This window comes from Felis catus, chromosome F2 (genome assembly GCF_018350175.1).
Source record: "Felis catus isolate Fca126 chromosome F2, F.catus_Fca126_mat1.0, whole genome shotgun sequence".
Classification (NCBI taxonomy): Eukaryota; Metazoa; Chordata; class Mammalia; order Carnivora; family Felidae; genus Felis; species Felis catus.
The window spans coordinates 18,606,139-18,622,589 of record NC_058385.1 but is presented as its reverse complement, the minus strand read 5'-3'; the positions used below and the strand labels follow the sequence as shown (position 1 = coordinate 18,622,589).

At 37.2% G+C, this 16,451-nt stretch overlaps 1 protein-coding gene across 4 annotated transcripts in view; it reads right to left on the bottom strand.

Moving 5' to 3' along the window:
• Positions 1-16,451, bottom strand: part of PREX2 (phosphatidylinositol-3,4,5-trisphosphate dependent Rac exchange factor 2) — a 303,209-nt gene that overhangs the window by 129,095 nt on the left and 157,663 nt on the right. For all 4 annotated transcript variants that reach the window (XM_023248571.2, XM_023248570.2, XM_023248572.2 and 1 more), the window contains 5 exons: positions 15,846-15,931; positions 12,585-12,721; positions 9,967-10,084; positions 4,688-4,872; positions 2,282-2,443 (listed from right to left, as the gene is read on the bottom strand). In XM_023248571.2, the coding sequence (XP_023104339.2) occupies positions 2,282-2,443; positions 4,688-4,872; positions 9,967-10,084; positions 12,585-12,721; positions 15,846-15,931 (688 nt within the window). The remainder of the gene's footprint in view (positions 1-2,281; positions 2,444-4,687; positions 4,873-9,966; positions 10,085-12,584; positions 12,722-15,845; positions 15,932-16,451) is intronic.

The following is a 16,451-nucleotide window of genomic DNA, read 5'->3' as shown; positions in this document are numbered from 1 at the left end:
TCTCTTTCTTCTTTTATTAATAAAATTCTCTGAGTTTTATTTGGGCACATGGATGTCCAGTTTGAGACAATATTTCTCAGTCTGCTTTCACTAAATGACTAATTGCATGCGAACAGGAGTGATGTGTACAACTTCCAGGTCGTGGCCTCAACAGGAAACTCTTTGCTCTCCACTTCTTTTCTGTCCTGAGGGGCTATAACTTAGACATAGTGCTGATCAGCCAACCTTGACCTTGTGGAAGAGGGCAATGTCTTAGGGGAGACAGCAAAACTATAGAAGCAGCCCTAGAAGATTGTCAATCCAGTCCCCACTGGACTCCCAGCCCGTTGAACCGTTGAACCTTCATGTGAGTGGAAAATCAACTTTCAGTTTTAAGCCCATGTTATCTTGGTCCTTCTTACAGCAGCTGAATCAATACCCTATCTAATATATCCTCATCCTGATGTTTTGTTTTTACTCACATAGTTTACTTTTTTCATGTATATTTTTTAAGATATTTCTACTGCTTTTGTTTTTTTGTATGAATGGAGAGAAGTAGGAAGAAAATTAAAAAAAAAACAACAGAAAGAGAAATGACCCCCAAACACTGACAAGTTTGACAACTAGAATCTGTCTCAACGCCTATCATACTTTATACAGATCCATTTCTGAAAGAGAATGATTCTCTTTTCAAAATGTGTTCAAAAGGGAATGCTAATTTGCATTTGTTTCGACCTTTTAAATTTTACCTCAAACACTGTCCTATCTTAGAGAGAAAGGAGAAATAAAAAGAATCTTCTGCTCTTCAGCAACAACAAAGCATTCATGGAATCTTTCCTGAAATCAAATAGGCGAACTGAGCTCAACAATCATGGAAAGAGAATTAACAGATGTGACAATTAAGCAGTAATCTTGAATATCATTTTTCTTCATGTGAATGGATTTATAAAAAATCAAAATAGCAACCCATATTCAACTTCACAAGATAAACATTTAGGGAAGTCCTAAAGAAAAATATGGTGATCCTGCTTCCCCATGTCCCACTCTACCTGAGGTAACCAGTGTTCAAGTATTCATTTCTACATTTCCCTATTCTCATATAGCCCTATCTGGACATACATGCGTTTATCTTTTACTTAATATATCAGGAGTATAAAACATATAGATTAACTCACATTCAGAAACACTGAGATAAATGATATTTCCTCGGATGGCTGTGCCAAATTTTAAACAACCAGCCTCATTTTGAGGGAAATAATTTAATTAGCTAGTCTACTGACAAAAATAGAAAAAAAAAACTTACTGTAGGATATATTTTGGACATCAACTTCTAATTCTATCTCTAAATTATATCAAATCCATCGAACTTTCTCTGTCTCCCCATCTTCACCACAGGCCAACCTATCATCATCACTCACTGGGACTATTCCAAGAGCTTTCTCCTCATATCTATGCCTCATCTCTTCCTAGCAATCCATTCCTACAGAGGAGGCAGCGCCATCTCTTAAAAACCTAAATCAGATGAAGCCACACACGTTTAAAAGCTTCCAACTCTTCTTGTTGATGTGCGAAGAAAATCCAAACTCCTTCCAAAGTTCCAAAAGGTAAAAAGCTTCCAGAGCGCTTCTTCCTGGTCCCTGTCTGAGCCTCCAACCTTATGACTTGGCCATATTCCCCCTGACACCCTGGCTGCTTTTTTTTTCCCCCACTTTGGAGCCCCAGGTGAACTTTATTTACTTCTTTGCTGCTTACCCCTCTCAAATATAAATACCCCGAGAGGGAAGATGTTCTCTCCTTTGCTGCCATATTCCTGGCACCAAGAACAGTGCTTGGCATATAAAATGTGCTCAATAAATATGTCAAATAAATGTACAAATCAGTCAATTTCAAACAGACTATGTTCTGTGTACTTTCTGATTGAGAGCTCTCTTCCCTCTGTTGAGATAAAAAGAAAAGAACTATTGACTTCATAATTTCATGGCCTGGATTTACATCCCAACTCTATCTTTTGCTAGCAAGTAATTGAATTCTTTAGTCCTCAGTTGTATGTCGAAAATGTGGAATAATGACCTAGCTTTCAGGTTTGCAAAGATCAAATGAGGTTAATGGATGTAAAGGCATTTTAAAAACTCTAAACTCTAAAATATTACATAAATAAAAAAATAAAAAGGTTATATAAATGTTATTATTTCAATAACCTGGTACACAAATAAGTAATGAAAATATCAATAAGTGAATTAAATTGGACATTTAAATTATTTAAATAATATATACATGTCAAATAAGGAAACAGAAGTTTTACCTTTTTATAACTGGATATTCTCTGACATATGTGCTCAATTTTTTCACTGCAAAAGGCACTGAATTTATTATGAAGGTCAGTAGGAATCACTTCATTTAAAGAGTTAAGGCTGGTGCAGTTTTGCACAAAATGATCATCACTTTTAGCCAGGGCTTCAAGAATCTGTAGTAATACACGCACACACACACAAGTAAAGAAAACCTTCAAAATTAGCCAAATACAATCTTCACGAGTGTAGAACACAAAGTGACATTCCCCAGCACACTTCTTTTCACTGCCTGGGATTTCTATGTTCAGTAAAACTCTCACCGCGAAGTGATGGACTTGTGTGTTTGCCCCTCGTGTTTTGCCTTCTGCTGGCTATAAAAGGTTACCTGAGGGAAGTGAGTGGACTTCAAAGACTGCCTGCTGGACAAATCAGTATGCTCTGATGTGGGAACACATTGCCTATATTTCAGTCAGTTACTCAGAACTTTTTTTTCCCCTCAATTTGGTAGTAGAACAACAAAAACTAAGGAAAACCTATAGAATGGCATCCTTACTTTCTACTGGGAGCCCAGTATAGAGAATGCAGACAACAAATGTTTGCTGAAGAAATGAATACATGAGAAGAAATTCTCTTACTAACATAAAATCAATGTCAGTTGCGGTATCTGAGCACCCAGCTGATAAACACATCAGATAAAAGCGTCCATGTGATATTTTAATTAGTAAATCCTTTTGAACATTTGAATCAATTGTAAGGAAGCATTTGTGTGTGTTTGTGTGTGTACCTACCACTGATCACTGGGAATTTCCAAAGAATGGAGAATTATGTGTCATATTTATGATTGTTCAAAGATTGCAAGGGTTGATTGCACCCTTACCTGACATTTTCATAATACTGTACGAGACAATGTATAGATTCTATGTTTATTTGAGCTCCCTCACAGGAAGCTCCACTTCCCTGTCTTGCAGAATACAGAGTGTGAGTTTTTGGTTTAATCACTACTCTAGAAAGTAGAGCTCAATTTATCATTAGCTGTGTGATCTTGGTTCAATTTCTTAATTTCTTTGATACTCTTTTCTTCAAATATGAAATACAAGTATTTTCAGTACTTATACAGTTGTCATATATAAAATAATCCATGTAACTTCGCAAATTTGAAATAGCTAGAAAGTGGATAAAATAGTGATAATAACCTGGGTCCAAACTTACATGGATTGCCTTAATAATATAACATATTTGGGCAGAGGTGGCATTTTGAACATACAGATGCTATATCGAAAGATAGAGTGGTACAATGTCATCAGAATAACACAATTGTTTTGGAAGCTGACTTTCAGAATATAAAACAAAAAACATAAAATAAGTATTTTTGAAACAGTGCATTTGGATTTCTACATTATTTTCTGCCACTAAAATTTTAAAAAATACATACTATTAATGCTAAATCTATCTCAGCTACACACACACACACATAATGAAACAAGAAGTGACATGTGAATAAATAAAAGTAGTGAAGCTATATGTCATATTTCTTACTTGTAATACCTGAATCCTCACAAGGTGATATAAAAGCAGATGCAGGGGTGCCTTGGGGGCTCAGTTGGTTAAGCATCCGACTCTTGATTTTGGCTCAGGTCACAATCTGACATTTGTGGGATTGAGCCCCATGTCAGGTTCTGCACTAACCTTAGTATTCTCTCTCTCTCAAAATAAATAAACATTTAAATAAATAAATACAGATGAAATACTAAAACTCAGACCTGGGGAGTATCCAATAAGAATTTTATTTTTTCACCTGGTGAAAGGATCATGAAAAGCAAGCACAGGGCCATCTTTCCCTAACCACATGTTTCATCCATTTGGATGAAAACTCTCTTACTCCCTATCTTGCTTTAGCCTAAAGACTAAGGGTGATATCCTTCCCAATTAAGAATCACATAAATGTCTGAAGATCTATTCATAAATGGATCACTGAGCTTTGTGAAATCATATGAAATAAACATGAGACTTGGAGAATTTGAAATTTCTTATAATACATTTCATGACTTCAAATACTTTTCAGAGGATTATCTACATTTAAAAAAGCACCACCTGTCATGAAAACCATCTGAAAGGTATTCATGATACTGAATCAACAGATGTAGCAAACTTGCTAAATGTAGAGAAGCCTTTGCCAAATCAACTAACATTTTCCTGGGCAAGAGTCCCATCTAACATAACACTGTACTCCAAAAGAGATCAATAAAAAAAGAAGATTGTATGCATACTGAGTAATGGGGGGGAAACAGAAAAGAAAGTTGAATGAGCTGACAGCTGAAGCATACACAGCTGTTTACGTTTTGGGAAGTGGGGGTGGGGGAGAGTTTCAGTTACTTTATTTAGAACAAAATCCCTTGTTTTCCCAGGATCACTCATACCTTGGCAGTGAGGCTGAAGAAACCTTTGGGCTCAATCATCTTCTCCACCACATTGCACTTTATCCCGGCTGTGCTGTCATACTCATACACAACACCATATTCCAGGTGGACGTTATCCACAGTCAGGCTCACGTGCTCCTTCTTCCCATCGATGATGGCCATGGTGTTAAACTTGTCAATCACCTCTGGAACAAGGACAGTTTTCATTCAGCAAATTCAGGAAGGGTTTTGTTAGTCTCTTCAAGTAATTTGAGTGTCTCTGAATAATGTTTAAAGATTTCTTTAAAGAATGGATAAATCTAATATTGTTAACATTTCTGAAACAAGAGCACTTAAAAAACATATGTTTGAATGATCCAAATCTCACCATTCCAACATGACTAGTCTTTGCACATCCATTTTGATCTATCAACCATATGTATGCCTATTTATACCAATATAAACATTATATATACAATTTTATAATTTTTATTAAAAGCATGCATGACTTAAAGTCAGGGTTCCTAAAACTGCCTCAAACATTGAACAAATACTTGTTCAGAGGAGGAAAAACTACACAAAGCCATACGGAAGAAGCAGAAAGGAGATGCACTAATCATTTATTTCAGCAGAGAGGATCCCTGAATTTTCCCAAACACCATCTTCTGCAGATAGCTCATAGAGAAAATTTGTCATTGTTTGCTATAATAACATTTTCATCTGGAATGTCTTCCTACAGGTTTTTGGCCTACAATCAATCCGCTGATATAAAAACACAAAAATCTGAAGCAAGAAACCACTGAGAAACCTAACAACAAATATTAAGTTAGCAAAAACAGAATATTAGTTAGATAAAAACAGTTAAGTCCTAGGATGGTAGAAACAGTAATACACAAAGGCAGAATAATGGTTTATCTTAAAATAATTGAGTCCCAGAATAGCTAGAAACCAATTATCAGAGCATCTCACCAACCCTTTCACTGTGGCACCAACGACGATGAGCAAAAATCAACTAACTCTAAATGAGGAATAAAGGGCTCAAGATAATGTCCTGAGATTTGTCCTAGTTTAAGTAAATAAGAAAGTTACTGTGTCATAACAATCTTGGTGCTCCAATGTGGTTGAAATATTTCTGATACTGTTCATGATCTGAGTGGTTCCTTCCAGGAGTGGAGGGAACACAGCTTTCCCTAAGTTGACCACCCCCGTATGATCAGTACAGGGGATTATGTAACTATGCTGGTTGGAAGAAACTAACAGTACAATAAAAATGTCCAACGATACCTACCAATAATATAAATGGAAAGATATCATGAAACTTTAAGAGAGGATTCAAAGACTTCTGTGAAAAAAGTGTTGAAACAATAATTCAAGGTATTTGTCAAATGCAAACATAAATTTAATTGCTTCCATCCCTTTACCCTTGGCGAAGAAGCCACTGAATCCAACAATCTGTATCTGGTTTGTTTCACTGAGAGAACAGAAACAATAGGAGTCCTTATCAAAAGATCTTTCTCTTTCTCTAATAATGTTTTCACGTTATTAGTTTGCCTCAGTACCATTAATGTTAGAATATAGTAAAAGTTACTTGAATCAAGAAAGCATTTTCAAAGGGACTATAGACCTTCTTTCTAAACTAGGACTTCAAATTTTTGCATGCATACAGATCCCATCTTGTCAAAATGGAGACTGTGATTCAGTAGATGGGTGGGGGTGGGATTCTGCATCTCTCCAGGTGCTGCTGCTGCTGCTGGTCTGTGAACCACACTGGATTAGGAAGGTCTACACAACATTTAAACTCAAAACAAGAAAAAGCATTTTAACCTGGGTTTGAATCCTCATCCTACCACTTACTGGCTTGGGCAAGTCCCTTAGGCTAAGGGTTGGGTTAAAATAAGGATATGACAATAACACTTTTTTGAGAGTTTCCTTTTTAATGCCTTTATGAGATAATCCATGTAAAACACTTAATAAAGTGCCAAACAAAGTGTAGTAGCTATGACGTGTTAGTGACTATTATTACTTATATATTTCACATAATATCTATTTGGAGATTATGACTTAAGAAAGTGGCTTGAACATACAAGATTTTCAATAATTGGGACAAGGCACAGGCACATTAAAAAACAATACTACTGTAAGCAAATAAGGAGTGATGTGGGAAACAAAAGCAAATTAAATATTATACTTCCTTACTGTCTACAGCCTATTGACAAGTCCTTGGAATAGGCAGTGACCTTCCTCTGGCTCAGCTGCCTCAATGATGACACTTTGCTAAGGGCAAAGGGAATCTTAGCCTGACCCCCCACAGGATCCTGGAAGTCTACTTTAACATATAAAATTCCTTTGAGAAGGAACATACTTAAAGACCATAAAAGCCATTTATGAAAAGCTCACAGCTAACATCATCCTCAATGGGGAAAAACTGAGAGCTTTTTCCCTGAGATCAGGAACATGACAGTGATGCCCACTCTCACTGCTGTTGTTTAACATAGCGTTGGAAGTTCTGGCATCAGCAATCAGACAACAAAAGGAAATCAAAGGCATCAAAATTGGCAAAGATGAAGTCAAGCTTTCACTTTTTGCAGATGACATGATATTATACATGGAAAATCCGATAGACTCCACCAAAAGTCTGCTAGAACTGATACAGGAATTCAGCAAAGTTGCAGGATACAAAATCAATGTACAGAAATCAGTTGCATTCTTATACACTAATAATGAAGCAACAGAAAGACAAATAAAGAAACTGACCCCATTCACAATTGCACCAAGAAGCATAAAATACCTAGGAATAAATCTAACCAAAGATGTAAAAGATCTGTATGCTGAAAACTATAGAAAGCTTATGAAGGAAATTGAAGAAGATTTAAAGAAATGGAAAAACATTCCATGCTCATGGATTGGAAGAATAAATACTGTCAAAATGTCAATACTACCCAAAGCTATCTACACATTCAATGCAATCCCAATCAAAATTGCACCAGCATTCTTCTCGAAACTACAACAAGCAATCCTAAAATTCATATGGAACCACAAAAGGCCCCGAATAGCCAAAGTAATTTTGAAGAAGACCAAAGCAGGAGCATCACAATCCCAGACTTTAGCCTCTACTACAAAGCTGTAATCATCAATACAGCATGGTATTGGCACAAAAACAGACACATAGACCAATGGAATAGAATAGAAACCCCAGAACTAGACCCACAAACGTATGGCCAACTCATCTTTGACAAAGCAGGAAAGAACATCCAATGGAAAAAAGACACTCTCTTTAACAAATGGTGCTGGGAAAACTGGACAGCAACATGCAGAAGATTGAAACTAGACCACTTTCGGGGGTGCCTGGGTGGCGCAGTCGGTTAAGCGTCCGACTTCAACCAGGTCACGATCTTGCGGTCCGTGAGTTCGAGCCCCACATCAGGCTCTGGGCTGATGGCTCAGAGCCTGGAGCCTGTTTCCGATTCTGTGTCTCCCTCTCTCTCTGCCCCTCCCCCGTTCATGCTCTGTCTCTCTCTGTCCCAAAAATAAATAAAACGTTGAAAAAAAAAATTAAAAAAAAAAAAAAAAAAAGAAACTAGACCACTTTCTTACACCATTCACAAAAATAAACTCAAAGTGGATAAAGGACCTGAATGTGAGACAGGAAACCATCAAAACCCTAGAGGAGAAAGCAGGAGAAGACCTCTCTGACCTCAGCCGTAGCAATTTCTTACTCAACACATCCCCAAAGGCAAGGGAATTAAAAGCAAAAATGAACTACTGGGACCTTATGAAGGTAAAAAGCTTCTGCACAGCAAAGGAAACAACCAACAAAACTAAAAGGCAACCAACATAATGGGAAAACATATTTGCAAATGACATATCGGACAAAGGGCTAGTATCCAAAATCTATAAAGAGCTCACCGAACTCCACACCCGAAAAACAAATAACCCAGTGAAGAAATGGGCAGAAAACATGAATAGACACTTCTCTAAAGAAGACATCCAGATGGCAAACAGGCACATGAAAAGATGCTCAACGGCGCTCCTTATCAGGGAAATACAAATCAAAACCACACTCAGATATCACCTCATGCCAGTCAGAGTGGCCAAAATGAACAAATCAGGAGACTATAGATGCTGGAGAGGATGTGGAGAAACGGGAACCCTCTTGCACTGTTGGTGGGAATGCAAATTGGTGCAGCCACTCTGGAAAACAGTGTGGAGGTTCCTCAGAAAATTAAAAATAGACCTACCCTATGACCCAGCAATAGCACTGCTAGGAATTTATCCAAGGGATAAATCCAAGGAGTACTGATGCATAGGGGCACTTGTACCCCAATGTTTATAGCAGCACTCTCAACAATAGCCAAATTATGGAAAGAGCCTAAATGTCCATCAACTGATGAATGGATAAAGAAATTGTGGTTTATACACACAATGGAGTACTACGTGGTAATAAGAAAGAATGAAATATGGCCCTTGTAGCAACATGGATGGAAGTGGAAAGTGTTATGCTAAGTGAAATAAGCCATACAGAGAAAGACAGATACCATATGTGTTCACTCTTATGTGGATCCTGAGAAACTTAACAGAAACCCATGGGGGAGGGGAAGGGAAAAAAAAAAGAGGTTAGAGTGGGAGAGAGCCAAAGCATAAGAGACTCTTAAAAACTGAGAAGAAACTGAGGGTTGATGGGGGGGTGAGAGGGAGGGGAGGATGGGTGATGGGTATTGAGGAGGGCACCTTTTGGGATGAGCACTGGGTGTTGTATGGAAACCAATTTGACAATAAATTTCATATATTGAAATAAATAAATGAATAAATAAATAAATAAATAAATAAGCAAAATAAATAAATAAATAAATAAATAAATAAATAAATAAATAAATAAATAAATAACTTCCTTTGGAAGTTTCTTTTATCTTTACCCTCCTCCCGCCCAAGATACAGGTTAGCAATCATATTCCAAGCTTATGGCCCCACTGATATACGTCCGAAGGGTCTCATGACTGAATTTTTCCTGAATGGTAAATAAATGACCTTTTCCTAAGAGCAGCTAGCCCCTCAAGGCCCTGGAAACCATGTTTCCAAAATACCTCAGAGACGTAAGCTATCCCTAAGCCCTTCCCAAACTGAAGGTATATATAATCACTCTTCACAGTCACAGTGCAGCTCTTTCTGTTCATGGGTCCTGTCTCCATGCTTTAGTAAAACCACCTTTTTGCACTGAAGACGTCTCAAGAATTCTTTCTTGGCCATCAGTAGCGAATCCTGACACTTTAAACCATTATCAAGGAGGAAAAGAAGGAACCCACCTTCTACTTTGCAGTCAAATGCATCCCCTACTTCATCTCCTGGGGGTTTAGAGTTAGCCTTTTGAAGGTCTTCTTGAGCACTCTCAATGCTATTATAAACCCATTGTATGGAGTCTTGCTGGAATTAGGAGGGGAAAAGAAACCTTAGAAATATTAGTGCTTCTTAAAAGGTATATCCATTTCATAAATCTGCTTTAGGAGGATTGACAATCTTACTTATTCTTCTAGTTTTTTTAAAGATAACCAAATTTGAAAGAGAAAGAAAATCAACATACGAGACTAATAAAAAGTCAATGGCAATTATATTGCTTAGCAAACTAATTTTTTAGGATTGAAATTTTATCTTCCAAAGATGTTTCTGAGTTTTGTTTCAATTTATTTATTTTGAGAGAGGGAGCATGCAAGCAAGCGTGGGAGGGGCAGAGACAGAGAGCAAGAGAATCCCAAGCAGGCTCCGTGCTGTCAGGGTGCAGGCTGACTCAAGACTTGAACCCACGAACTGTGAGACCATGACCTGAGCCAAAATCAAGAGCTGGATGCTCAACTGACTGAGCCAAGCAAGCATCCCTTCCAAAGATGTTTGTAAATAAGATGTATATCCCAAGTGTCTTACTTAAAATGCCTCAAGTATATCTTAAAGTAAATTTTAAATTCCATTTTTAAATAAATAAATGTTAGATGGACAGTTTTCTGAAGAATCAATCATTTATCAGGATATAAACCATTTAAATGCTCTCCTACCACCTGTATTTTGATCCAATTAATGTTTTTTTGAATCAAACCAATAAGAAAGTTGAAAGAACATCTTTCACTTCATTGCGTTCCCAAGTGATGTAACTATATTTTTACCCTTCCATATCATAACTCATCCTATTTTTAATTAAAATAGCAGTTGCAGTCTTATCTAGATAAATGAGAGAGAGGAAATGGCTACCAAGTAAATGCTTTCAGCTTTCCATCACTTGAAAGTTTATTCCTTTCTTAGGTAAGATGATAAATTGAATTGCACTACTGAAGTGCGCTACAATTTCCATTCTCCATTTTTGCATGTATAAACTTCACAACTGTGTTTAATTATTATATTGCTATACATTGTTACAATGCTAGTTAACATTTGATCATTCAAATACATCTTGGTAGCTTGTTGTGGTCCCTAAGGAACCACACACTCTGGTATCCACACCTTGGTGTAGCTCCTTCCCACACTGACCTGAGGCTTGGTCATGGGATCTGATTTTTCCAAGCATGATGTAAATACAGTTGATCGCTTATATTATCCCCTCTTGAAATCCAGACGCCATGCAGGAAGGACAATCTGCTAGACTGGAAAAGGGGGCCATGTGGAGGAGCTCTGGAGTGGAAGGCCATGAGGAGGGGAGGTGCAGAGCCCAGCTGTTCCATGCAAAACTTTGCTATATCAGTGCCTTCACAGGAGCCAACACTCAGTCACCCCGCAGAATCAAGAGAAATAATCAATCACTGTTGTTTTAAGCCAATAAGTTTTGGAACAGCCTGTTTTGTGGCAATGGATATGGGATACAGCATGTTACTCACTGAGTGAATTTTTCTGTTTATTGCTTTTCTTAATCATGTTACTAACCAACTTCTCTCTAGGAAGACTGTCAAGGAAAATGAAAAGGAATGAAACTCAAATCAGTTTGGCTACTTGTTAAAATTCTGACTGAAGGGGAAAGGTTTGATCATTTCAGAAGTGTCTTTTTAAAAAATTCATTCAATGATATAGTTCAATAAATATTTGTTAAACTATTGCCAACCAGAATAACCTATGAATCTATGCGTGAATTCCAATTTGCTACGCTAGTTTGACCTTATTAACAAGCAAGATTGAGGAGCTCAGTTTCTTGTAGGTTCAGCATTTTATAGGCTGTCAGTCCTGGCCTATGAGAAAATAACCACTGCTCTTTCTGGTTTGGACAAAAGTCATATTCTCAAATCTGGAAGAGTACCTGACTGCGTATGGCAGAAAAAATACAAAGCCTCTCCTCTAAAGTTGCTTTTGCATTTAGTTGATTAATTTGAGAGAATTTTCTCTTATAGCCCAATATTCACTTGTACCTCACGGGATAAGCTTTGCTTATAAATTTGGATTCTAATTTTATTTTTCTATGGCACTTAAAATTTAATCAGAGGATAGTGGTTAGAATTTTAAGCAATGACAAGTACATTTTGGTATTTTCTTTAAAGAGCTAAATCCAGTAACTTAAATAAATATATACAAAACTCAATCACAGACCCTAAAAAAATCTTCACAGACACACAAGGACCATTACATATTCTATAGTAATAGCAAGGGTCAAAAAAACAAATCAAACCTTTGGATTTCAATGTGATAAACATTTAGGTATCTGAAAACTCATATCATAATGCAAATGAAAACACCCCAGAGCACTTGTTAAACAGGTGATAATACTGAAACAATAAAATGCAATCATTTAAGCAGAATTGATCATGATTAATTATGCAGATAAAACAATCATCATGAGATTTACAATGATGTGCTTAAATGTGAACCTAAAAGTAGAAACCATCCTGTGTCCTCCCCTGGGCTTTCTCTGCAAGTTTGCAGCGAGACCCAGATAAGCCAAAGGGCAGCTTACCTTCACTGGTCTCCTGTATTTCCTGCAGGCTGTGACATGTGCAATGACACTGGCATGTGTCTCCTTGCTGACATTGATACCATTTACTTTGATAATACACTGTCCAGGGTGAAGACCAGCGGCTGCAGCCACAGTCCCTTCAAATAAAAATGAGAAAATGGCCAAAAAATAACTTTAGGAATGAGATTCATTTTTATCACATATACAATATGGAAAGTCATTTTAAAACATAATAAGAGATCTAGCTAGTATGTTCTTGATAAACTTGGTTCTGATAGTAATACCTTCTCAAAATTTTTCTACTTTTAATTTGGCCATTCAAACAGTGACTAACAGAATATTCTCTCATACCCCTGAGAATTAGTTTGAAGGAATACTTTAGATATTTTTTCACATTTTTTTAAGTTTACTTATTTATTTGAGAGGACAGAAACAGCATGAATGGGGGAAGGGCAGAGAGGGAGAGATAATCCCAAGCAGGCTCCGTGCTGCCAACGCAGAGCCCGATGCTCAAACTCATGAAACCGAGAGATCATGGCCAGAGCTGAAAGCAAGAGTTGGACGCTTAACCAACTGAACCACCCAGACACCCCTGAAGGGATATTTTAAAGTGACCTTTACAATGCTAATCAGTTATTTTCCCTTTCAAATGTCTCATCAGTCTTAATATTCTACGTATACAAATATAAAAGCAAAATGAGAAAGCCAGAAATGTATGCCCTATTTACCTTTCTTTACTCTATAAAAATCTCTAAATATTAGAAAAGTATTCACTTTCATTTATTTTTCTCAGTAACATTTATTGCAAGGACATTTTTGAAATTTGTAATAGTTTATAAATTTCAGTCTTATTTCTTTTTATTTTTTTAAATTCAACTATAATTAACACATAGCATTATATTGGTTTCAGGTGTAAAATATAATTATTCATCAATTCTATATTCACTTTCATTTTTAAAAATGCGAACAGTTAAAAGAAATTCTTTAAAAAAATCAGCCAGTTAGCAACTACCATTGACTGGCTTTGCTAAGTAAAATAAGCATTCAGAATATCTACAAAGGGTCAAGGAACCACAGAATTTGTGGAGAATAAAATTAATCAGGTAACATCAACTGTCCATTTATTTGCATAGATATAGACTTAAATATGGAAGTGGCATATTGCTCCAGTGAGTTAAAATTTTCAGAAACTTTCAATTATTATTATATGATGTTCTGAGTCGATCAACACTTATGCAGCACCATTAATAAATACAATGAATATAATTAATACAAATGATTACAAAATTTATGTTAGAAGAGCCTCTCTTTGTAAGCAATTTCTCCCATGAAGGAATTATTAAACATTTTAGAGAACATAATTTATATTCAAGAAGACAGTATGTATTTTTCTTCTCATTAACATTCACTCCCAGAAATACTAAGTGGTTTTTCTGGATTAAAGTAGGTCTTGGAGGGAAAAGAGACACTCCCCATTGAGAAAATAGCCTAAAAAAAGGCACTGAGTCGAGAAACAACCTGGACATTTGGGAGCATGTGAGCAGTTGGTATGAGCTTAAAATGGGAGTGTGGGTGAAGACTCTGGAGAGTCAAGAGGAGCCAGGTTTCGAAGTGCCTGCATACTTTATGTGAACACCTAACAGCCTCAACCTTACTATCTATGCACGAGGAAAAGCATTTGAGAATTTTAAGCAGAGAAGTGACATGACCCCCAGAACCAAGGATGAATCATTGGAACATAAGTCAAAAATCAAAATCACAACAAGCATCTACTGCAATGTTCCAGGCTAGAACTAAAGTAGCATTTGTTACAAAAGGGGAGAATGAGATCACGTATTTGATGTCTCATGATGGAGTTCATGAAGAGGCTACAGTCCCTAGGATCACTCCTCTGCTTTTGGACTCAGTGCTGAGTAAATAGAGTCATTTCAATAAAGAGAATACAGAAGGCAAAGCAAGTTCAGAGAATAGATGGAAAGTTCACTTGGAAATAATACTGAGTTGTAAGGTGCCAAAGGGGCATTTAGGCAAGAGTTTTAATCAATAATTAAATCTAGGGGTGCCTGGGTAGCTCAGTTGTTTAAGCATCTGGCTTCGGCTCAGGTCATGATCTCACCACCCCTGAGTTCGAGCCGGGTGTCAGACTCTGTGCTGACAGCTCAGAGTCCGGAGCCTGCTGTCTGATTCTGTGTCTTCCCCTTTTTCTGCCCCTCCCCTACTCGAGCTCTGTGTCTCTCTCTCTCTCTCAAAAATAAATAAACATTAAAAAGTAAGTAAAGAAAGAAAGAAAGAAAGAAATCTAGACTATGGAACTCAGGAAAGAGATCTAAGCTGGAGATAGAGATTTAAAAATCTCCAGGAACAGGATCAATAAGATTTCTTACAGAGAACAAGAAGGTAGAGAAGAAAAGAGGGAGCCAACAGTTAAGCGGTTGACAGATGAAGGGAGCTGGCAGAGGAGAAAAATCTGACAAGTGCCAACTTAGAAATCAGGAGATGAACATTTTCAGCAAACAGGAGTAGTCAGTTTAAACAAATGCCACAGAAAAGCTCAATTAATATGAAGGTTATCAATGTCTACCGTACGTTCCAGTCAAGTCCATGATAACTCTATAAGACAGACTTTGGGGACATGGGTGGAAGATGAGGAGAGATGTCTACAGCAATGGGCTAAAACTAAAATAGGAAGTGAAGAAGCACAGCTGAAAACACAGACTAGCACTTCAGGAAGTTAGGTCATGACAAAATAGAAGTTATTAGAGCATTATTCTAGGGCTGAGCTTATCAATCTTGGGTGTGCATACAAATCATCTGAGGGTATTGTTAAAATGTAGATTCTGACTCAGTATGTCCTGCGTGGGTCCTAAGATTCCACATTTCTTTTTTTCTTTTTTAAAGTTTATTTATTTATTTTGACAGAGGCGGGGGGGGGGGGGGGGGAGGTGAGGCAGAGAGAGAGGGAGAGAAAGAATCCCACACAGCCACACTGCCAGTGTGGAGCCCGACACAGGGCTTGAACCCACGGATTATGAGATCATGATCAAAGCTAAAACCAAGAGTTGGATACTCAATTGGTGCCCCGATTTTTAAGAGTTTTTTTTTAATATTGTTTTAGGAACATATTACCATTGAGCTAATCAAGTAAAAATATTATTGAGAAACTTCGTAACAACATGAGCATGCATGTTTTGAATATATTTTTGTTTAGCAAGCAATATCCATACACTCTAAAAAGCTGTTTTTACAGGATGGATTTCTCACCTCTTCCTACTGCATGTACAACCGATGGGCCATATCCTCGGATCTGGAATCCAAGTCCCTCAGCTGAATCTGGGATCTTCACTGTCCTAAAATCAATCAGAAAACAAGGTGAGAAGACTTTCACATGCCACACAATTGGTTAAAACAATAGTGTCCATTCCTTTATTCATTCTTTCAATAAATATGTATTGAAGGTCTACTGTGTAAAAGACACTGACTGGGCTAGAAACCAGGAGACAAAAAGGGTGCATGCTCACAAAGGCACACAGCAGCCAAGCACGAAAGACTTCCTCAACTGAGCACAGTCATTTGCATGGTGGTGAATAAGGAACAGGCTCTGGGGTCAGAAAAAACTAGCTCTGAATCCTCATTTAAGTCACTAGATAGTTGAATAACTTGCATGAACGCCTTCACTTCTCCGAGCCTGAGTTTCCACAAAAAGATGATGGTAAAACTTACTTTGCAGGGTGTCAGTGGAGATTAAAAGAGAAATCTTTGTTAACTGCCCTGCACCATGCTATGAACTAGTAGTCACTTCAATAAAATGGAAGCTTCTCTCCTTAGTTTACTGTTATAAAGAAGACAGTGCACTGTGACACTTCTTTG